Source organism: Pipistrellus hanaki, assembly GCF_964339955.1.
Source record: "Pipistrellus hanaki genome assembly, chromosome: 1".
NCBI lineage: Eukaryota > Metazoa > Chordata > Mammalia > Chiroptera > Vespertilionidae > Pipistrellus > Pipistrellus hanaki.
The window spans coordinates 134,518,803-134,543,313 of NC_140503.1; the positions used below are offsets into that span (position 1 = coordinate 134,518,803).

Consider the following 24,511-nt stretch of genomic DNA (forward strand, 5'->3'; position numbering starts at 1 on the left):
TGGATTTTCCTACTCAACAAAATTGTATGCCTTTTTCTGGGCTTCAGGTTTAATCCCTTCTGTCCATCCAAGGGCTGGCACAATTTTCCTCAAGAAAAGTCAAGTGATCGGTAAGTCAAGATAGGATTTATGTCACAGATTTTTGTTTGAACAAATAAAAAACATTTCAGTTGTTCATATATGAGGATTGAATCTGTGATCTTACATAGTGCTCAAGCAAATGCTATCTCACATTAGAATTTGAAGCTATTCAAACTCTCTCACCCTGGTAATGCTGCCAGACTACATCAGAGGAACAGAGCCCTATGGGTTCCCCAGAAGCTTAGCAGGAGCATGTGCAACTATGTCAATTTCCTTTGTCCTGTTTGTTTTAGGATAAGAACCCAGAACTGGAGGATTTTAATGCTTTTGCTTGCCTGCTTATCTCCTTAACGTTATGTTCAATTGAGTTTACTTGCTTTAAAAGGCACACGGATCAAGTCTTTCAGTTGATTGTGACAGCAAAAAGTACAGGCAGGGAAGGGTCCATTTTATTTGAGTCCACGCAGCTTGATAAAAAGTGGGGGTTTTAACATGCATTTTCATGGCATGTGTGCATGACTGTCTGGAGCTAATCATTTCGGGTAGGATTGCTGTATTTCTCAGTTTCTTCCAGAGCCATGGGCTGCTCACCTGTAAAGAGAGGGCGAGGGAGTAAAGGAAATGCTATCCTGTGCCCATCTCTGCAGTCCTGAGGAGTGTGTGCCTCCAGTTTTGTATGTTAGTCATCTTTCAGGTAATCAGTAACTTCTGTTTTTTCTATGGCATTTGTATCAGTATTGATCAGTTCATTCTTTTTATTCTTAGTGGGAGGAAAGAGAAAGAACAACTATTTCGACCATGTAAGTAAATAGTTGAAAAGTTATGTAAGAAATTAGTATTTTGAATTAAAAGTTGTCTGCCATAATTGTTAAAAATCTATTATAAACCCAGTATCATTAGCATGAACCTTTTTTGGAAGATTTTCTTAATCACTTCTGTTATCTTAATTAACAAGTTTACATATTCAGGAAAGTTTTTGGTTCAGTAATAGTCATTTTTTAAAGGGGTTCTGATCTTTAAGTAAAATGTCAGTAACATGATTGTGGTATAAAAATATGCCTTAATTTTTTGCCTTAACTTTTAATTTTTTTAAACAAAATTAACAGTAATATAATGCCTAAGGCAATTTTTGTGTTATCTATTGACTTATTGTCGTAGCAGCTGAAAGCTTAGCTTTCTCCCTCCAGTGTGGTCTTATTTCCTTCCTTCTGTCCTCCCAACATGTATCATGGCTTTTAGTAAATCAGAATCAGTGTTTCTATTATCATGACTATGCAAATATTTGTTACTGTTGAGCCATCTAGTTCTCTGGCCATGCCTTTTTCTTGTATACCCTTCATTCCTTTTTTTTTTTTTTTTAATGTTTTTATTTAATGATTTTTGAGAGGGAGGGGAGATAGAAATATTCAGAGAAATATCAATTGGCTGCCTCCTGTACACCCCCTCCTGGGGATTGAGCCTGCAACCCGGACATGTACCCTTTCTGGAAATCAAACTGGCGACCTCTTGGTTCCTGGGTCAATGCTCAACCACACTGGCTGGGCACCCTCTCAAAGCTTTTAACCTCTACAGCAGAAGGAAACTGGGATCTGACCAACAGGCAAACCACGGGTGGTTCTTCGCTGTAGGAGTGTTCACATCCTGCAAGCACCTCTGGTGGTGAGATAGGTATGATCTCATCCCCACAGCCTACTGGTTTCACAGACCTAGAAGGCATCCATTTACTTATGCCACAGCCTTTTTGCCAGAGGACCCCACAATCCTGCCAGAAGTGTACATCATCCCCATTTTACAGTGGAGTAAAACAAGGCTCAGATTCATAAAGGGATGTGCCCAAGGTCGCTTAGATCATAAGAGGTGGGTTGAGGTAGAATCCAGGTTGCTTGACTCCAAGAACATTGGGTTGTGGGTACGGAGAGTCCCCAGGGTCAATGGCAGGGTTGTGCCTGCATGAGCTGGAACTGTCCGTGAGATGAACCCCTCAGGAGTGGCCTGGGTTTTGAGCCGCCCTCCACATCTGTAGCATGGAATCCTGGCGGGCCGTGTAGGGTCAATGTTTGATGCGGAACCAATGTCTGGGAATGATGTTCCCACTGGGCATATACAGCCTCTCTCCTGGTGGACCCAAGAGATCGCGCAGGGCCTGGTTGCCAGACAGAATCTTCTCATAGAACTCCACTCCACCCTGGGAATAGGCTGCGGACATGGAAGCTGTGCACGGTCCAGCCAGGCTTCCAGGGCGTAAGTGAGAGAGTCTGTGGAGAAGGCATAAGCCACAAAGCCTACCACTGCTGCCACCAGGTTGAAAGCAACGCTTAAGTTTATGGGGCCTCCATAGAGCCCCAGGGAATGCTTGGCACTTATGCTCAGTGTCCAAGTTCTTGCCAGCCAAGCTGGGACCGACAGGGTCTGCAGCACAGCTGTACTGCTCTCCAGGCACACCACCTCCCTGGCCAAGGCAAGCTTCTGGGCATCATGGGACAGGGTCAAGGCGTATTTCAGCCGGGTACCTTCTGGGCTTTTCCAGTCCACTCTTTGCCCTTGGACAATCACAGGGTGGTCAATTTTGGTCACTGAGTCACCCAGGAAGCTGGCGGGGATGCCCACCACCGCCCCCGCAGGGAGTCTTGGGAAGCCAGCACTCACCGGCAGGAAGGTGAAAGTGGTGAAGGCCTTGTACCCATGGTCCGATGGGACGCCAGTGTCCTGTAGCACCTCTTGGAAAAGTCTCTGAAGCTTTGAGGAGAGCGGGGCTGGCTGGCCCTAAGGCCAGTACTGGTATAGTCATCGAACCACAGGATGACTTTTTTTTTTTATGGGGAGATATAAAACCGGGATGAGGTGGTACATCTGGGATGAGGTGGTACAAGATCTGGGCTCCAAACAGGCCGGCACAGGAGGAACCCACCAACAGGCCTGTCCTATGTCTCTGCACAAATCCTGTGGCCCGCCACAGGGGATCGGCCACGGATGCTGCTACTGCTACAAACCTCCTCCGCCTCCACCTCCGCATCCTCGGACGCTCCCCCCTTCATTCTTTTGATCAAAAAAAATGTATATGCACTCTGCATGATTATGTTGGTGTTTATTAACTTACTAGAGGCCCTGTGCATGAGATTCATGCACTGGTGGGGGGTGTGGCCTGTGGGCATAGGCCCACTGGGAGAGAGGCCAAGCAGTGCTCCCCCTGTGGGAGTCACTGACACCAGGGAGCAGCTCCTGCATTGAGCATCTGTTCCCTGGTGGTCAGTGCACATCATAGCAACCAGTCATTCCACCATTCCCTCATTTTGCTATTAGTCTTTTATTATATAGGATAGTTCATTTAAAAAATTTTAAAGAACCTACAGAAGTGAATAATTTTTGTCAGTACCTGTTTTCAAACTTATGACCATTTTGGTCCAAGCACTGCTGACTAAACAAAGCAATGGAATTGCAAATGTCACGAATGAATTATTTTAGTTGATAATTGTGTGCCCTCAATTTGTCACCTATTGCCGGTTTTATATCTCCCCATTAAAAAAAAAAAGTTTAGTCAGAGTTTAGAATAAGTTTTCTTTGTTCAAAGCATAGGCTGGCTTTACCTATTATTTTGAATCAGTTAAACTTGAAAAGGAGTGAAAATTGAGTTATCAGCTGTTAAAATGTGTATTCATTTTTGGCACCCCTATATTACTGAAATTTCAGCACTGCTACACTTCTCCACGATAATGCACACCTCTCTGTCTCATCAAAATGATCTCACATAGCCAAATTCAGAAAGTAGGCTGGCCTTTCTGATTTCAGAAATAACTGCTTTATATCTAACAATCTAGTAATTTGGCAGAGAAAGATGATTATTGGACAAAAATTCTACATTTATGCTACATTAACATAATACCTAGTAAGTTTTCATTTTTATGTGTGTGGAATTAGTTTTTTAGTGTAATCACTTGTTCTTTTCTATTTTTCCCCCCTGAACATGCTGTGACATTTGTTACAGGCCTGTCAAAAATATTTTCCATGTACTAAACACATTCATTCTATTTCTTATTGGAAGCCATCTCCCTAGCTTTTGTTATCCTCTTCTACTATACACTTGTTTTCCGAAGGCCTGTTCTGTCCCTGCTTTTAAGCATATTTCTTTGAAGTCATCTGGGATCTCACACACACTGCTATGGGATCCCAATTTCTTAAGTCAGTGATTTTCAAACTTTTTCATCTCATGGCATGCATAAAATAATGTCCAAAATTCTGTGACACATCAAAAGAATATATTTTTTCACCAATTAAAAAAAGTGTAATTGTTATTCATTCACTTTTGATGTCTATTGTGGTATTGGCTATTGTCATTTTGTTATTTGACAATGTAAGGGAAAAGGTCAGTGCCCCTGCCCAAATAGATATTGCATTTTGTAAATATTCTTGCCACACACCAGTGTGCTGGGTGGAATACTGGTTTAAAAATCATTTTGTTTATGTTTTCCTCTGTATTGTTATTCTCCTTTGTTTCACTGAATATCTTTTTTCCTGGGAAAGGATACATGGGCAGAAATTGTAGCCTCTCTGAAATGCTTCCTACTTAATAGAGCAGAGAATTATAAGTTGAAATAAATTTTTGCAGTTCTAAAGACATTTCTACTATTTTCTCATTACATTGTTGCTCTTAAATATATTGGTAATGTATGATATATTGTATATTTGCAACTTTAGTAATTTCCCCCACCCTTTCTTCTCTGGAAATATTTAGAAGCTTACCTATTCCTGGGATTCTGAAATTTCATGTTATGTTTTGGTATGCATCTTTTCATTGTATTGTGGCCATCTACTCTCAGGGGATATTTTTGTTTCTTTTATAAATTCTTTATTCCTTCTTTTTACTAATATTCTCATTAAGCAGAAGTTGGAACTCTTAGACCAGTATTCCTGGACAAATCTCTAAATATTTCCCCCTCTTATTTCCCATTTTGTCTTTTTCTGCTTCCTGGAGATTTCCTTGAGTTTCTTTGCCAAGACTTTCTTTTTCTTTCATTTTCTTTCTTTTTTTTTTTTTTTTTTTTTTTTTTTTTTAAGTTTTTATTGATTTCAGAGAGGAATGGAGAATGAGAGATAGATAGAAACATCAATGATAAGAGATAATCATTGATTGGCTGCTTCCTGTATGACTCCTACTAAGGATGAAGCCCACAACCTGGGCATGTGCCCTTAACTGTAATCGAACCTGGAACCCTTCAATCTGCAGGCTGGTGCTCTATCCACTGAGGCAAACTGGCTAGGGCCACCAACACTTTATAATTCTGTTTTATCGAGTTTTTAATTGATAGTGTTTACTTATGTCCTGTCATTTTTATAGCATTTTATTCTTTTACCACTGTAATGTTTGCTTTTGGTAGGTTTATTTGTTTGTTTGTTTGTTTGTTTACTAGAGGCATGGTGTATGAATTTGTGCATGGGTGGGGTCTTGGTGATCAGGATCAAATGAGGGGGGCATGTCTGTAGGGGAGAGGAACCATGGGAAGTTGGCTAGCTGGCCCCCCTTTATTTCCAGCAGCAAGCAAGGCACGACGGCTAAGGAACAGCATTTCCATGCGGGATGGGCTCCCTTCTCTCTCTTGTCTGGGTTTGGGGTGCAAGTGAACCAGATTCAGGGCTGTCAGGACCCCAGCAACAAGTTCTGGGGCAGTGCACATCATAGCTACCGGCCATCGGCCGGTCATCCAGTCATTCCAGTCATTAGGCTTTTATATAGAGAGAATTTTAATACTGACTTGAGGATAGTTTTTTTTTTTTTTTTTTTTTTTTTTTTTTTTTTTTTGGTTTTTGGAGAGAGTAGAAGGATGGGAGGTAGTAATCAAGAGAGAGATAGAGAGAAATATCTATGTAAGAGACACATCCACTGACTGCTTCTCAAATGTTCCCGAAACAGGAGAAGGGAGTGAACCCATAACCCAGGTACTTGTCCTTGACTAGAATCAAACCCCGAATTTTTTGGTGTGAAGGACAATGCTCTAACTACTGAATATCACTGGCCAAAGGATTTTTTATTTATTTATTTATTTTTTGCTTTTGAATTTTATCACTCACATTAATTTTTCTTTTTTTGCTACAGTTTTATTTTACACTAGAGGCCCAGTGCACAAAATTCATGTGCAGGTACGGCACTAGGTCTGGCCTATGATCAGGGCCATCTTTCCCAGCTGCCCGCAGCTAGCCCTGCCCCCTGTTGCCACCCACCCCCCAGTTCCCCATTCGCGATCGGTGCTTGATGTCTGGGGGAAGGGACCCAGAAGCGGTCAGTGTGCTTCATAGTGACTGGTCCAGCAGTCGTTCTGGTCATTTTGCCATTAGGGTCAACTTGCATATTACCCTTTTATTATATAGGATAGAGGCCTGGTGCATGGGTGGGGCCGGCTGGCCTGCCCTGAAGGGGGTCTCAGATCGGGGGGGGGGGGGAATGGACAGCAATTTGAATTGGGGCAGGGGCAGGGTGAGGGTCCCCACTGGGGGAGGGACTAGCCTGGTCAAGGGGCCGCCTGGGGTTTTTAGGAAGGCTACACCCCCGATCAGGGTGGGGGTCCCCGCTGGGGGTGGAGCCAGCATGAATGAGAGGTCTGGGGCAGTTTACAGGCTGACCATATTTCTGATCAGAGTTGGGGTCCCTGCTGGGGATGAGGCTGGCCTGGGTGAGGGGCCTGAGGTGGTTTGCAGGCCAGCCATGACCCCAGTCGGGATGGGGGTTCTCGCTGGAGGTGGGGGGCCTGGGGTGGTTTGCAGGCCAGCCTCACCCCCAATGGGGGTGGGGGTCCCTGCTTGGGGAGGGGCTGAGGGCAGTTTGTAGGCTGGCCATGCCCCCAATCAGTGTGAGGGTCCTCACTGGGGCAGGGCCGGCCTAGGCAAGGGTCCAGGGGCAGTTTGCAAGTCGGCCAAACCCAAGCTTTGTCAGAACAGACATACAGAAAACGTCCAGTCTAATTAGCACATTACCCTTTTTTTTAGTATAAATAGGACAACTGATTTGCTGATACCACAGATTCTAAGTTTTTCTAAGAAATGTGATGTTCTTAGCATGTAGATTTTAAGAAAAGCTTTCAATTTGCTTTTTGTTTATGAGTTCAGATTTTTAAAAAAAATTAAATTCACTGGGGTGACTTTGATTAAAATCCTTATTTAGGATTCAAGTGTACCTATCTTTGAAATATGATTGCTACATTGCATTGTATGTCCACCACCTAAAGTCAAATAATCTTCCCTTACCATACATTTGGCCCTCTTTACCTTTTACTTACCCCATACCCCTTCCCTCTGGTAACCACCATACTGTTGTCTATGTCTGAGTTTTAGTTTTATATCCCACATAGCTTTTTCTTTCTGACTTACTTCACTTAGCATATAATATCCATGTTGTGACAAATGGCAGTACTTCCTCATTTATGGCTGAGTAGTATTCATACACACACACACACACACACACACACACACACACACCACATCATCTTTATCCAAATATTTACTGAAGGACACTTTATTTTCATGTTTGGCCATCAGGAATAATGCTACAATGAACATATATCTTTACAAATGTTTTTTCCTGATAGATAACCGGAAGAGGGTTTGCTGGATCATATGGTAATTCTATTCTTGTTTTTGTGAGGTAATTCCATACACTTTTCCATAGTGGCTGTACAGTTTATGCTCCTACCAGCAGTGAATATGGGTTCCTTTTTCTCCACAACCTCTCTAATACTTGTTATTATCTGCCTTCTTGATGGTAGCCATTCTGCTTTGGTCTATCTTCCTTGTTGGCTTCCTTCGGAATTGTGCTGGTCCGTGGCTGTCTTTATGTCTAACTAGAGGCCCAGTGCACAAATTTTGTGCACATGTGTGTGGGGGGGCCCTCAGCCCAGCCTTGGGCCCTCTCGCAGTCCAAGAGCCCTTGAGGGATGTCCGACGGCTGTCTTAGACCCACTTCCATGGAGTAGGTCTAATCTGGCAGTCAGATATCCTTAGCGCTGCTGTGGAGGTGGGAGAGGCTCCCGCCACTGCTGCTGCATTCAACAGCCATGAGCCCGGCTTCTGGCTGAGCAGTGCTCCCCCTGAGGGAGTGCACTGACCACCAACGGGAAGCTCCTGTGTTGAGCACCTTTCCCCTGGTGGTCAGTGTGTGTCATAGTGACTGGTCATCCCACCATCAGGCTGAAAACGGTTCTCTGACATCCCCTGAGGGGTCCCCAAGGGGGCTCAGGTCAGGCCAAGGGACCCCACCGATGCATGATCAGGGTCCAGGAGAGACATGGGAGATTGAGCAGCTGGGGAAGGACTGCGGGAAGGCTCCGGGATGTGTCTGGCCCATCTAACTCAGTCCTGATCAGCTAAACCCCAGCAGCAAGTTAACCTACCATTCGGAGCATCTGCCCCCAGGTGGTGGTGCACATCATAGAGACTGGTCGACCAGTCAACTGTCTGCCCCCTGGCAGTCAGTGCATGTGATAGTTAGCAGTTGAACAGACTTAGCATACCATTAGCATAATAGGTTTTGTTTGGTTGAACAGTCAGTTGGACAACCAGAGACACTTAGCATATTAGGCTTTTATTATATAGGATTGGAAGCACAAGGTGTGAGCAGAATTTTTACTGATAGGGCTGCACTGCAAGAATTTGGGGGCTGAATTCTGAGCCTGCCTTGGACTCTGTAAAACAAACTGGCTTTCTTATTCCTATTCCAGTCACTCTCCTTAGACACCAAAGTTGTGCTTCCTGTGTTTTGTTCTTTTTTTATGTCTTTAATTCTAGGGATGTATTTCTGAAAGGAAGGGGAAAGGAAATGGAATTGTGGTCATTTCAGAAATCTCAAACATAGAACTTATATTTAAAGTGTAAATCAAAGTTTAAAGCTTTAATTCAATAAAATTAATAATATTAATTCAGAGAATATTGTGATTAGATCTGTAGTTAGCATACTGCACTTTTCTACTAAAACCTTGGTTAAGAGTTCTTTTTTTTTTTTTAATTGATTTTTTACAAAGAGGAAAGAAGATAGTTAGAGAGCTAGAAACGTCTATAAGAGAGTAACATCGGCCAGCCGCCTCTTGCACACCCCACACTGGGGATGTGCCAGCAAACAAGGTACTTCCAGAATCGAGCCCAGGACCCTTCAGTCCGCAGACCGACGCTCTACCACTGAGCCAAACCGGCTTTGGCACCTTGGTTAAGAGTTCTATTCAAACAATGCATTTCATCAGATTGTCCCATTTCTGAGCCACATAGATGGAACAGATATAGGGATTATGTATTTTTGTCTGCCAAAATTTCTAAAGCATATAAGGATTTGAAATTTTAAGTGATTTAGAAGTCATTATTAATTATTAATATCCAAGACTTGTGAGAAAGTAGAGAGAAAACAGTGTACTTCCATTTTATTTTTTTAACTACAGGCCCAGTGCATGAAATTCGTGTATGGGGATGGGGGTATCCCTCAGCCCGGCCTGCAACTTCTCCAAGTGGGACCCCTTGGGGATGTCTTACTGCTGGTTTAGGCTCTCACAATCCAGGACAGCTTGTTCCTAACCTCTCGCCTTCCTGCTGCCCGCCTAATCACTTCTGGCTGCCAGCCTGATTCCTGCCTAACTGTTCCCCTGCCAGCCCAATCACCCCCACTGCCCTCCCCTGCTGGCCCGGTCACCCCCAATTTCCCTCCCCTGCTGACCATCTTGTGGAGGCCATCTTGTGACTATCATGGAAGCTATTTTGTGTTGGCCATCTTGTGATGTTGTGGCGGCCATCTTGTTACAACATCACTTAAACCACCTAGGCTTTTATTATATAGGATAGGTTAAGATGAGGCAATACGCAGGATTTCAACAGGTACTTGATAGTAAGGTTTGACTTGTTACTTAGACTCCTAGTCTTATAATTTTTCTAGTCTTAGCTATTGAACTTTCAATCTAAAGAATCCTGGGTTCTCTGTTCTGTTCCATTGGTCTATATGTCTGTTCTTGTGCCAGTACCAGGCAGTTTTGAGAACCATGGCTTGCTATCATAGAGTTTGATATCTGGTATTGGGATCCCTCCAACTTGGTTCTTCTTTCTCAGAATTGCTGTGGTTATTTGGGGTCCTTTTTTATTTCAGATGAAATTTTGGAAAGTTAGTTATAGATTTTTGACATGTGCTATTGGTGTTTTAATGGGGATTGCATTGGATCTGTAGATTGCATTGGGTAGTATGGACATTTTAATGATGTTGATTCTACCAACCCATGAACATAGTATGTTCTTCCACTTGTTTATGTCTTTGTCTATCTCCTTTTTCAATGTCCTGTAGTTATCTGAGTTTAGGTCTATTACCTCCTTAGTTTAATTTATTCCTAGGTATCTTAATTTTTTAATTTTTTTTTTGGTGCAATGGTAAATGGGATTTCTTTTTAAATTTCTCTTTCTATGAGTTCACTATATATATAAAGAGCCAGGCTCTGTAATATCCAAAACAACCAAAGGGACAACCGATTACCAGGCTGTGTGCACAGCAGGTTCAGGTGGGCGGGGACTGGCAAACGGGCTGAACTTCTCACCTCTCAAAGAGAAAGAGAGAGAGAGATGGGGCTGATCAATAGCTGCAGCAGCTGCTGGCAAGGCACAGAGAGAGAAGCAGGGTCTGATCCATACCTCATATCAGCTGCTGATCTGCCCTTGCTTCTCTCTCTCACTCCAGGCCTCGCCTGCAGCTGCACCTCTCTCTCTCCCCCAGAGGGTAGCAGTTCATCCCACTCTCCAGCAGCCTGGGACAACTCTGAACAGCCCCACCTCTCTGATCAGGCTTGGAGATAGGCCCAGAGACACTAGGCTGGCATAGAAACCAACCAATCAAAACCAAATCTGGGTGAACTACAAAGGCAGAACCTAAGGTGGGGGCTGAAGAGGGGTTTTAAGGGCAACAGCTCTTTGGTGTAAGGTGCAAGAAAGTGGTTCAATTTTTTAATGACCAGTTTGGCAGTATAGTGCATATGGCTGGTTCTCAGTCCAGATATAGGGATTATGTATTTTTGTCTGCCAAGAGCATCTCCTCTTGCTGAAACCCCTCCCCTCATTTAAGCAATCCTATTCTATATAATCTATCTATACCAATAGAAGGGCAATATGCTACTTAGACCGGGTCCACTGGACATCTTCTGGATGTCTGACTTCCTTCTGAACAAAGCCATAATGGTGAGGGCTGAGGCAGAGGTGGTTAGGGGCAATCAGACCAGCAGGGGAGGGCAGTTGGGGTAAGATCAGACTGACAGGGGAGGGCCATTGGGGGTGAGATCAGGCTGGTAGGGAAGGGCAGTTGGGGGTGATATTAGGCCTCCAGGAGAGGGCAGTTAGGGGCAATCAGGCAGCCAGAGATAGTTAGGGGTTATTAGGCCTGCAGGGGAGATCAGTTAGTGGTAAGATAAGGTGGCAGGGGAAGGCCATTGGGGGCGAGATCAGGTCATCAGGAGAGGACATTTTGGGGAAAGATCAGGCCAGCAGGGGAGGGCAGTTAGGGGTGATCAGGAAGGCAAGCAGGCAGAGGGGCTAGGGGCAATCAGGCAGGTAGGCGGAGGCAGGTGAGCAGTTAGGAGGCATCAGTCTAAGATTGCGAGAGGGATGTCTGACTGCCCACAGGGATAGGGACAAAACCGGCAGTTGGACATCCCCCAAGGGGTCCCCAATTGGAGAGGGTGAAAGCTGGGCTGTGGGAACCTCTCTTTCCCCCATGCACGAATTTTGTGCACTAGGCTACTAGTTGGTGTATAAAAAGGCCCTAGATTTCTGGTATTAATGTTGTATCCTACTACATTGCTGAATTCATTTATTAGGTCTAGCAGGTTTTGATAGAGTCTTTGGGGTTTTCTATGTATAATATCATGTCATCTGTGAATAAGGACAGTTTTAGTTCTTCTTTTCCAATTTGGATGCCTTTTATTTCTTCCTCTTGTCTGATCACCATGGCTAGCACTTCCAGTACTATATCAAACAGGAGTGGTGAAAGTGGGCATCCCTGTCTTGTCCCCATTCTTAGGGGAAGTGAGTTTAGTATTTGCCCATTGAGCACAAAGTTGGCTGTAGGTTTGTCATCTAAGGCTTTTATTATGTTGAGGTATGATCCCTTTATTCTCACTTTGCTGAGAGTTTTTTTTTTTTTTTTTTTTTTTTATGAAGAAAGGGTGTTGGATTTTGTCAAATGTTTTTCTGCATTGATTGATAGAAATATCTTTACTGACACAGCTCCTAGGGTAATGGAGATAAGGAGAAAAATAAACAAATTAGGACTACATCAAAATAAAAACCTTCTGCATGATAAAATGAATCATCAAACAAAACACAAGAAAGCCCTCTGCATAGTAGAACATATTTGCCAATGATATTTCCGATAAGCGTTCAATCTCCAAATTTTACTGAGAACTCATATCACTTAACAAAAGAAAGATGCACTATCTAATAAAAAAAAATGGCCAAGGTACATAAATAGACACTTTTTTGAAAAAGGACATACAGAAGGCCAAGAGACATATGGAAACATGGTCAGTCACTAATTTTCCAAGAGCTGCAAATCAAAATGACGAGATACTATCTCACACCTGTCACAATAGTTGTCATCACTAAATCAACAAACAAGTGCTGGTGAGGATGCAGAGAAAAAGGAACCCTCGTGTACTGCTAGTGGCAATACAGACTGATGCAATAACTGTAGAGAACAGTATGGGTTCCTTAAAAAGTTAAAAATGGCACTTTCATTTGACCCAGTAATTCCACTTCTAGGAATATATCCCAAGAATCCAGAAACACCAATCAGAAAGGACATATGTACCTCTATTTCATAGTAGCACAATTTACAATAGCTAATATATGGAAACAACATAAGTATCCAATAGCAGATGAGTGGATTAAAAAACGGTGGTACATCTACACAATGGAATACTGTCTATACTAATAAAAGCTTAGGTGGCCCTCATGCCTTCTTGCCCTCACAGGATGCCCTCACATCATCACATAATGGCCACCCCCACCTTGTCACAAGATGGCTGCCCCCATGTCATAAGATGGCTGCCACAACATGGCTGGCAGGGGAGGGAATTTGGGGGCAATCTGGCTGGCAAGGGAGGGCAGTTGAGGGTGATCAGCCCAGAAGGGGAGGGCAGTGGAGATGACCAAGCTGCAGGAGAGGGAAGTTGGAGATTGGGCAATCAGGGGAGCAGTTGGGGGTGATCAGGCTGCCAGGCAGATGCAGTTTGGGGCAGTCAGATAGGTAAGCAGGCGAATGGTTAGAAGCCAACAGTCCCGGATTGTGAGAGGGATGTCTTACTACTGAATTGGGCCTAAACCAGCAGTCGTACATCCTCCTAAGGGTTCCAGATTGGAGAGGGTGCATGCTGGGCTAAGGGACACCCCCACAGTGCACAGATTTCATGCACCATGCCTCTAGTGCTATTAAAAAAAAAAAAAGAAGGAACTTTTACCATTTGCAATAGCATGGATGGAACTGGAGAGCATTATGCTAAGCAAAATAAGCCAGTTAGAGAAAGATAAATATTACATGATCTCACTCATATTTGTAATATAATAATGAACATAATTTGATGAACAAGAATAGATCCAGAGACAAATGGCAGGGGGGAGGGGCAGGGGGAGGGAGCTACCAAAGGATTGTATGCATGCATATGAGCATAACCAATGGACATAGATACTGGGGCAGTCAGGGGGAAAAGGAGACATGTAAAACTTTAGACAATAAATAATAATAATAAATAAATCTAATGAACCCCTTCCCTTTTTTGAAAAGATTGTAAAAGTCCATCTATTCTGCCATTTGTTCTGAATGAGTGAAGATACAGTAGGATTTTTGCCTGTGTATTCTAGTGACCTACTGAAATACCTATAAACACTACCTCATCATTAGCATTTGGGCTCTTTAATTCTTTTTTAGTATTTGCATTTTTTATCTCTGTTTTTCTGTGTAGTTTATTGAGCTTGCAAGTCAGCAATAGTAAGGTTTTAACCACAAAGAACAATTGTTTTACATTTTTAAACAGGATGAGAGGAAAGTAATCATTTGACAGCCAGAATATCCAGGATTTGATACCAGTTTAATTCTGCCACTATAGTGGATACTAGATATTTGGTATTGGAAATTTGAAAAATTGGGAGTAGACTACACTGATGGGGAAGTGCTCAGTATTTCCTTGATTGGATCTAACAGTACTATACTGTAAATTGTTGCTTTACTAAATGAACTCCCATAGACCAGTGACCCCCATGTCTGATTAAAAGTTTTCAATATTTTAGCCTTGTTTTCAAATAGAACACAATGTACATTTATAATGGAAAAGGTTTGAAATAGAGGGAAATGGGAGCAAATATCACCTAATGTTTTACCAACTAGTCTATATTTTGGTGCTTTGTTTCCTATTCTTCTTACTCCCCTCTATATAGGTTTCTGGTCATTATTGACTTTATTCATGGTGTATTATATGCCACACTGCACCTATATGGTAGTAAACCTTCCATTTAGAAAAAAAGTATTTGAATGAGTTTTCACTCTTTATGCTGTATTTGTCTGATGAGATCCCAAAAGTAAATTACATGTTAACTGCATGGCTTAAGAAACATATCAGAGTTCTAGCTATAGTTAAAATATTTCTAGCTTGAAGGATAATTTATTCCTCCAAATAGTGATTTTCAAATTATGCCATCTGGAGCTTCTGGTTAATGAGGAGTAAGTAGCTTTCAAGAGAAGCATCTGAAACAGGCAAAATGATGTTTTATCTATAAAGGTTTTACAGTCTTATAAAGGGACTTTATCATAGGTGTTTGCCAAGTTGGATTATAGGTAATATGTCAAGGGCGGCATTTTATGACCCCTTCCTCAATTCTCATAGTTGGAAGTTAGAGCATAGAATGGGTTTACCATAGAGTTGCACATGGTATTGCACTAAAGCAGTTCATAGAGTATGAGGACAATTGTAATGACTAATTGTTTGGTTTATAGGTTTAACTTACTATGATATTTTCTTCTATTCCCCTACCTCTTTAGGTGTCTCCTGGTCACCTTAGGGAAAAGTACAGCTCATGTAATACTATGTATGTTGACTACTCGATTTCTCAGCCTGATCTGAGAATTGCTGTGCAGTGGTGAGTACAAACAGGGGACAGACCTCTTATCCGGCCCATATGTACTTTCATTTGATTGTCCTTTTCAGTGCTCAGGTTAAAAACTGGTGTCAATTATATATTGATTTCCACTTCCATTTTAATCTCAGAGTGGAGGGAAGAAGGGAAACCTTCTTAAACTTAAACTTAACAATTTAAAAATGCCCCCAAAAATATTTATCTTTACTTGAGGCATTACTACTTCACAATGAAAGGAGAGGTGTGTTTTACTGAATGTTTCTGAAATATAGTATTTCTTCATGAGATATAGGCCTAAAACTATGGTACTAACCAGGAAGATGCTCTAGGAAGAAGGGACAGCTTGTCCCCTATTGGCAGCAGAGTGTATCTGCATTTACAGTTCATTGGATTTCCCCCATCGTACATTTTTATTCCTGCACTATTTCTATATTGAAATGCACTCTCCTTCCAGGAAAAATGCATCAAACCAGTCTTAAGGAACAACTTCTCAAGTTAACTTCATTTTGGGTTAAACTTGTTTGGCTGATGTTTTAATTTCATAGATGTATTAAATTTAGTTATATATATATGTATAGATATATAAATGCATATTCAAGACTTATATTGATCCATATATAACAAAATCAAAGCAGAAAATCATGAGAGAGGTGAAGTTGTGGAAACATAGTCACAGTCAGGTTTAAGTTTAAGCAAACATAACAGTGTCATGACGATGAAAACTATTCATTAAATTTTGTGAGTTCATAGTCCACAATTGAAGACTTAAAAAAACAAAAAACACACACAAAAAAAACACACCCTAATCGGAAACCTTCAAGCTTATTTAAGAGAAAAATAAAAACAAACTTGGATGTAGAACTTCCTGAATCCAACTGGGGTTGTCCAAGGATCATTATCAGTGTCTCCCTGAGATGTGAGGGTTGACTTTTCAGAACACAGTTTGGAAAATGCTACCTGAAAATATTAAAATCCTCATTTCTAATTTTATTTTTCAGTCCTAAAACATAATTTATTTATAAACTTAATTTTGTTTATATTGTACAAAATTTTTGCTAATTAAATTCTCAGTAACTTCTACATTAAAAACAGGCAGTTCACAATCATAATGTAAGTTTCTTCTCTCATAACAACAGTTGAGATCAAATTGAGTTTCAGCAAAAATTAAACCCATCTCTTTCTAAAGTCCTGTGTTTTGACACCTATCTCACAATCTCTGAGTCTTTTTCTTCATTCTGACCACTAAATCTGGGAGTAAAAAACTGTGTGTCATAGCTTCTTTTGAGTTAGATGATTCTGATGTTACAGTATATCATTCAAGAGTCATTTTGAATATATGCTTTTTTTCCTCCAAAATTATCTAATTTTTGGAAGTACTGTAGGTTTTCATTTGCTCTTATTGAGTTTTGAAAATGACCATTCAGCACATTTACTATTGTTAAAATAAAGGTTTAGTGAGAATTTTAATAGAGCTCATTGGCTTTTAGGAATGGTTTTGAAAAAATGTTCATTGTGGGGTAGTAGTGCATTATTCCCAATGGGATGGGTGAGCCTTATTATAATCACTTACACAACTTTTATCTAAATGTGTCTCTAAACACATGAATTCCCTTTCTCCTTCCCCAACACACACTCTCACTCTCACAAGCCTTCTGATAAGCTGAGGAAGGATGCAAGGCATCTTTATATAGAGAAAAGCATCTGAGATGATTTTGATTTTAATCCAAATTCATGTGTTCTCAAACTTTGCTGCACTTTGCCATCACCCGAGAAGCTTTCAGAACAACCCCAGAACATACCCAATGCCAGATGAATCAGATCAACTGACGATGGTAGAAGGCAGTTTGTAAAACTCCTCTGATGATCCAAATGCACAGCTAAGCTTGGGAACCACATTGCCTGGTTAGAGGGAGAAGGAGAACTGCTTCTTACTCTTGGTGGGACCTTGAGGAAATCAGTTTTAAGCCTTGATTACCTTCTCTGTAAAATGGGTTGTTGAATTAAATATCATCCATCACAAGTTCATTAGTTTCTTTCAGCTTATATGCTTCAAATTCTATTATTTTAAAATTATTTTTAAGATGAAACTGTGTAAAGCACTATTTTAGTGCCCATCTTTGTTGCTAACAATGCTACAGGCCTTTTTACAACTGCTGATATTCTAAAACCTAGTTATAAAATTCAGATTTGCTTTTTCTCAATTATTTGGAGCTTCATTTTTGACATCTGGGCAAAGAGAAAAAGCATATAACTTAATCTACAGCACCCCTTTGTTTCATGTTACACAGCATTTGGGAATAATGTAGGGATATTGTAACTTACACAGTATCTGAGCACTTACATCTGCTCATTAAATTGTATTTAAACTAATTTGGAAATAAATGTCTTTAATACTACACTGTGTATAATTTTACGCCATTGTATTCTTATATTTGCCATTAAATTTTCTTAACAATTATTTAAAAGTGACCTTAAATGATTCTGTTTGGTATAGAGCATTTTATTTAACTTTAGGGGATTGAAGGATAATAGGTGGACAGGTGGAAAAAATACTATATGGCTTAAATTTAAGCATGTGTATAAGTAGATCTAACTTGTACAGGATGAAAGATTATATGAGTAGAAAGGCAAATGATAGGGCAAGAGTGTAATAACTTATATGCTATAATAATCACACAAAACATGTCTTCTAACAACATATTCCTCAGCATTTTGGTTTTCCTCATTTTACTAACTGACAAAGAACTACAACAAGTCAAAAAGTGCTTAGGAGATACTGTTTTGAATGAGATCTCATGGCTACTGGGCAGATGGGATGGTCTTCCCCCACACAACCCTTTTAAAACATGTCTTCAGACCTGACATAAAGTCAATTGTCAACCTTTTCTTTTTTCTACAGCCTGGCACTAGCAATATATTACAACATAAAAAACAGGTGAGTTTTAAAACCAGTCCTGTTATTCTAGCTAATAAAATTCAAAGATATAACGTTATTCTTAGGTTTTAACTACAGATATTATTGGAGTAAGCTATAGTGCTTTTATTACATTGTTGAAGTGAACTTTTTTTTTTTTTTTTTTTTTTTTTTTTTTTTGTCTTAGGACTCCTAATGTTGATCCCAAAGATTGGTTGATATGGGGCTATGTTGATATTTACTGGATTATAAATTAAAATTGAGAATTTAAAAATAAGTCCCTTGTATGTTAAAACATAGTTTCTATAGCAGTATTGAAATTTTGAGCAGGATACTTCTTTGTTGTGGGGGATTGCCTTGTGCATTACAGGATGTTTAGCAACATCCCTGGCCTCTCCTGGCTAGATGCCAGTAGCATCCTCTTCCCAGGCCCCATTGTGACAACAAAACATGTCTACCATGTCTGAATGTTTCCTGGGGGACAGAAACACCCCTGATGAGGAGCTATAGCATTAACATAATTCTTTATAAAAGAGAATCACTTTCCACAACAAATAGGCCAAATAGAAATTGTCACTTATTTACATTTTGCAAATCTCTTTATGTCTGGTTCAACAGAAGATAGCTGATTCTCATGTACACCCTGTCTTCAATCCTTTTGCTTACCTCAATGTCATCTCAATAATTTGTTTTGAATAAACAATATGAAGACCCAGCCTCATGTATCTTTATGGCTAGAAAAGTTTGTATTCTTAAAGCCTTCAGATAATTTTGGATATTCTTTCATATTGTACCAGAAGTCCACAGGAGCTGTCTTCTTAAAATAGTTACAATGGTTTTAAATCCTATCCTTGAACTTGTACTAAGGTCTCTGTTAAATTAGTACCCATGCATACATCTTCTATGCTAAACGAATCTCTTACATTGTAAGTATTTTCTTTTTTTTTTTTTTTTTTTTAAATATATTTTTATTGATTTTGTACAGAGAGGAAGGGAGAGAGATAGAGAGTTGGAAACATCGATGAGAGAGAGTCATCGATCAGCTGCCTCTTGCACACCCCCTACTGGGGATATGCCCGCAACCAAGGTACATGCCCTTGACCGGAATCGAACCCGGGACCCTTCAGTCCCCAAGCCAACGCTCTATCCATTGAGCTAAACCGGTCTTGGCGACATTGTAAGTATTTTCATAATCACATTATACATTGGTCATTTGGAGAGTATCAGTTCACATCTCTTTATACAGTATCAAAACTCACTTTTGTTAGTATCACATAACCCGTCTTCCCAGATAAACCTTTAGATATTGAAAAGCTGTTAGGTCACAAAAAGGGTACAAGTTTTCTCCAATCTTGATTTTTAGCTTGATAACTGGAACTGTGAAATTGGCAAGAAAAGTATGTTATTTTCTTAGAAGTGATGGGCTCACTTTTCAGTCTTGAGAGAATGACAGTTGTAGTATCAAATAAAAATAATTTTCTCTGAAAACAGTAGGGTTTTCAGCTCACAACTAATTCCAAGTGCTTTTCCTTAACACAACCACATTTCAATATGTAGGAGTGCTTAATGTGTACTTCTCCTTATTCTAATCTAAAGTATAAAAAGAAGATTCAACTTTTAATAACATTATTCATTGTCACTGCTTTATCAAAATTGTGCTTAAATAAAGCAGATTTCTTATCAACAAGTGGCAGTGAAGAGTAGAATGACTACTAGTACAGAATTGGATCCCTACCTTGATTCTTGCTCAAAAACCAGTTTTATTGACTTTTGCTTTTATGCAGTCATTCATTGAAAATGTTAGTGTAAATGTAGGCAATGCCTTAATGTTTCTATACAAACAGTTGTGGTCTTGTGGGTCTCCTGAAAATGGTCTAGTGCCGTGGTCGGCAAACTGCAGCTTGCGAGCCACATGCAGCTCTTTGGCCCCTTGAGTATGGCTCTTCCCCAAAATACCATGTTCTGGGCGAGTCTGTTTTGAAGAAGTGGCATTAGAAGAAGTTTAAGTTAAAAAATTTGGCTCTCAAAAGAAATTTCAATCGGTGTACTGTTGATTTTTGGTTCTGTTGACTAATGAGTTTGCCGACCACTGGTCTAGTGGAACCAGAGAAGCCTGCAAAACACTCTTGGAGAACCACTATGTGGAAAATTAAACCTAAAAAACCAGAAGACTGGTTTCCCTCATCCAGTTGGTTGGAGCATTGTCCTGTACATCAAAGGGTGGCAGGTTTGATTCCAAGTTAGGGCAGCACATACCTAGCTGTAGGTTCAATTCTGTAAGGCCACAGAGCTAGGTTTCTAGTTCCATCCACAATTCAGCATGTACAGGAGGCAGCCAATTCTCTCTCTCTCTCTCTCTCTCTCTCTCTCTCTCTCTCTCAAATTAATAAAGTGCTCACTTTTAAAATACAAAGGCAAATTTTAAACTCAGACTATTGTAAAGAATAAAGAAGAAATATATAATAAGAATATAATATAGGAAACTAGTAAGAGAAAACAAACAGGAATCACATTTCACATGAAGGATTGCCCACCACTACTGCTTTATAAAATGTTCCTGTGTCTGCCAATGAGAGGTTAGAGGAGGGCAATTGATTTGATTGACTAGCATTGCCTATTAGGGAGGGTCAATGCCTATAAAGGCAGCTCTGGCTGGTCATTATTGAGAAGGTTTCACAGAATTTGATGTGCTGAGTAAAAAGAGGTCAGAAAATTCCTACAGGATCTAAGAGAAGAATTTGTAGAAGGACTTTCTTTGTTGAAGGTTAAGCTCCTGCCACGATTCTCTCTACTCCCAATAGATGTGTTGCTAATACAATCCCTGGATTAGTTTTTAAAATCACGTTCTTATTTTCTAGAAGTGGAAATAAATCCAAGGACATTTTTGAAGAGAGACTCCATCCTGTCACAGTAAGTGCCAGTTGTATTGAGGTTGTCTTTTTCTCTCAGATACTTGTGTTTATTCCATGCTGATTTGCTTTGAAATTAATCACTAGTAGAAAATTACTCTCTCCAGCTGGGAGTTAACCTTACCTTCCTTTAAGTTTTCTTCCCCACCCCATGTTGTATCTAATTATTTTGCAAAAGGAATATATTTATAAAAGCATAAACGACCGTCCAACCAGTAGCTATGATACACACTGACCATCAAGGGGCAGATGCTCAACACAGGAGCTGCCAAGCTGCTGTGAGTTGGCAGCTGTGGTTCTCAGATGATGTACCCAGAACCAGAGAAGAGGGAGCTCGATTCTGGGGTGCATAACCCAAGAACTGCCCGTTTGCAATTTGGGACCCTTTGGGGGTTGTCAGAGAGCTGGTTTCAGCCTGATGCCTGCAGATCAAACTAAGGGACCTCATCTGTGCACAAAACTGTGTACTAGGCATTTAGTTATATAAGAATCTAGAGGCCCAGTGCACAACACTCATATACTTGGGGTGAGGGCTCCCTTAGCCCAACCTGCACCCTTTCGCAGTCCAGGAGCCCTTGAGGGATATTGGAGAGCAAGTTTTTGCCTGATCCCATAGGCCAGGCCGAGGGACCCCACCTGTGCACAAATCCATGCACCAGGCCTTTCCTTTAGTCTATAATAATAGAAGTGTAATATTGAAAATCGACCAAACAACGACTTCCCAGATGACCATCTGAATGACCACATTATGACACGCACTGGCTCCAGGCCAGCCAAGGTAGGTGCAATGCAATTGGTCAGGGGGCCCCGCCATTGCCCCGTGATCACCCTGCAGATAGAGGCCCAGGCCACCCTCAGAGAGATCAATTGCCCCAAAGTGGGAGACTCATGCCACCAGCTATTGGGGTGATCCATCCAGAGGGGCGGCTCCACAGTTGCCCCAATGAGGGAGGCCCAGACCACCCTCTGCGGAGACCATTTGTTCTCAGAGCCCCAGGTTGGTGGGCAGAGTGCCTTGCCCAGTCGCCCTAAAGAGGAAGGCCCAGGCTATCCACAGTCAGCACTGTGGTGCGTGGGCAGGGCCTCCCTCCCGAGGGGTGATTGATCTGGGGCCCCACAAAAAAAAGAGAGCGGCCCAGCCCACTGGCTAGCGATGTGGTGGCAGGTGTGGGGGGCCAACCAGTTATTGCCCCGCAGAGGGAAATCCTAAGCCAGCCAATGATCGCACCCAATACCTGTCACCCCCAGAGTGAGGTGCCCGGTGTTTGGTAGTGGGGTGGCAGAGTTGCACTGATGGCAGGCAGTGGCAGCGGTGGAGTTACAGCCAGTTGCCAGCAGCCAGGGGAAGGAAAGCCCTGATATGCCCTGATCATCAGCCAAGCCTTGGAACCCTTTCCTAGGATTCCCAGATTGCAAGAGGACACAGGCTGGGCTGAGGGCCACCCACCCCTCACCCCCACCCAATGCACGAATTTGAATTTTGTGCACAGGGCTCTAGTGTTATATAAGAAATGAGAGGCCCCGGTGCACGACATTCATGTACTGGGGGTGGGGAAGCCTCTCAGCCCGGCCTGTGCCCCTTTGCAGTCGGGAGCCCTCAGGGGATGTCTGCCTGATGGCTTACATCCTTAGTGCTGTGGGGGAGGCAGGAGGGGAGGCTCCTGCCACAGCTGCTAAGCTCCCCAGCTATCAGCCTGGCTTCTGGCTGAGCAGCGCCCCCCCGTGGAAGCACACTGACCACCAGGGGGCAGCTCCTGTGTTGAGGCTCCGCACCTTGATGGTCAGTGCACATCATAGCAACTGGTCCTTCTTCCATTCAGTTGATTTGCATATTACCCTTTTATTATATAGGATATGTCAGTAAGAACTGAGTTTCAGCTTTGTATAATTAGTGAGCTAAAGTGGGTCAACATACTCAAAAAACAAAAATGTATATTTTTAAAAGAAAATTTTCAATAGCATCAAACAATATGAATATTTGTACATAAACTTAATATGTCAAGATCTCTAGAAGAAAATTAAACAGCTATTTAATATTGAATTAATTACAATGACAAAAATTTTCAAATGACTTCAGATATGCTCTACAACAATATGAGCACTGTACACACAGCAAAGCCTTAGAACCTGATGGTTACATTCTCAAAGTTGATTGCAGAGAACTATGACATGATGACCAACAAGTCTTTGGAGCGTAAAAATAGTTCACATTTAGACAGAGTGTGATAGGGGGAAGGAGGAAAGGAATATATAAATATTCTGAGGTTGTGCCTGTATCTTTAATGAGTGTCGATATTCAATCACTATTGTTTTTTAAGGTCCCATTATTTTATTTAAAAGGCTAAAATACATGTCACCCAATCAAAATTATTTTAAGCAGCACATGGGCACAAGTGGAACAATTCTGTTAAAAAAAAGTACTTAGTATTTTTCTTCAATGGGTACTTCCTTTCAGGAAGAAAAGTTTCCTGAAGAATTCTTTCATCATAATCCCGATCCCGACTCAATTTACAAATTTATTCGACCTTTCTTCATTGCCTATGATGTAACAGCAGGATATGCAATAACGACTTTGGTAAGATAATTCTTCTTTCAGAACTTTATTAAGGGAAACCTATCAAATAAAGTAAATTCATACATTTGCGCTTAATAATCACTATGATTAACAATGTCTTTGCTTTTCTCACCACAAAATGATTGCTATTAAAGCCAGCAGGACGGCAAGATTTCCAATTTCTCCTTCATGACCTCAGGAGACATAGGCACACGCAGTGCACACACACTTACAAGGTGTGCTGATGGGGCAGGATGGGACAATAACAGAGCCTTCTAAGCCCCAGGCAGTGACAGGTTCAGTGTAGTTCTAAGCTGAGTCCCAGGCTGCATTTCCCAGGCAGTTGTATCCTGTGTCCTGACTGAGAACTAGAACCCTGAATTCGCTGTTCCTTGGATGATGGGTGTTCTTCTGTCCTTGCTGTCCTCTTGTTCCTGCCTGTGACATTGCCAGGATTCTATTGCCTGTAGGACCTGAAAGGGCATTGCTAGTTGCCTGCTCAGCTATAGCCGTGTAAGGACCTTTGTGTCATTCATCCAGGATTCTTCTGGAAAGAGTGTATCATTTGGAATGAGTGGTCCATTCTAGTGAGAAGGAATGGGGATTGTATCACTCTTGCCTCCAGGAATCCTAAAAGGGAAAAGTCTCCTGCTTGGTTTGAGGGAAGAGTATTTAGGTCAGCTACTTTAGAGAGGGCATTCACTGTGAGCAAACAGAGAGGAAGCACCCTAGGGTTGTGGGGGTGGGATGGGCACCATATAAAGACATTCATATTGGGGAGAGTGTCTGGGCCACAGGCAAGTGTTCAAAAGAGGTAATTGTGGGAGGTGTTTTTCAGAAGTGGGATGGGATTGATTTCATTGCTAGAAGAGTTTCAGTGAAAAGAGAAATCCCAATTACAATGACTCAGGAAAGCAAGTGGTATAAATG

At 41.5% G+C, this 24,511-nt stretch overlaps 1 protein-coding gene and 1 pseudogene across 2 annotated transcripts in view; one reads left to right on the forward strand and one right to left on the reverse strand.

The window, feature by feature from the left end:
* The window catches only part of LOC311620947 (cyclin-Y-like protein 1), a gene marked incomplete at its 5' end in the record, with an annotated part of 41,507 nt that overhangs the window by 2,872 nt on the left and 14,124 nt on the right, over positions 1 to 24,511 (forward strand). The window contains 6 exons of the mRNA XM_084880690.1: positions 48 to 110; positions 847 to 881; positions 15,110 to 15,207; positions 18,104 to 18,139; positions 20,977 to 21,028; positions 23,483 to 23,602. Coding sequence (XP_084736816.1) covers positions 48 to 110; positions 847 to 881; positions 15,110 to 15,207; positions 18,104 to 18,139; positions 20,977 to 21,028; positions 23,483 to 23,602 — 404 coding nt within the window. The remainder of the gene's footprint in view (positions 1 to 47; positions 111 to 846; positions 882 to 15,109; positions 15,208 to 18,103; positions 18,140 to 20,976; positions 21,029 to 23,482; positions 23,603 to 24,511) is intronic.
* On the reverse strand, positions 2,063 to 3,094 carry LOC311612474 (transmembrane protein 177-like; annotated as a pseudogene). The gene has a single exon. The product of its transcript is annotated as a transmembrane protein 177-like (transcript).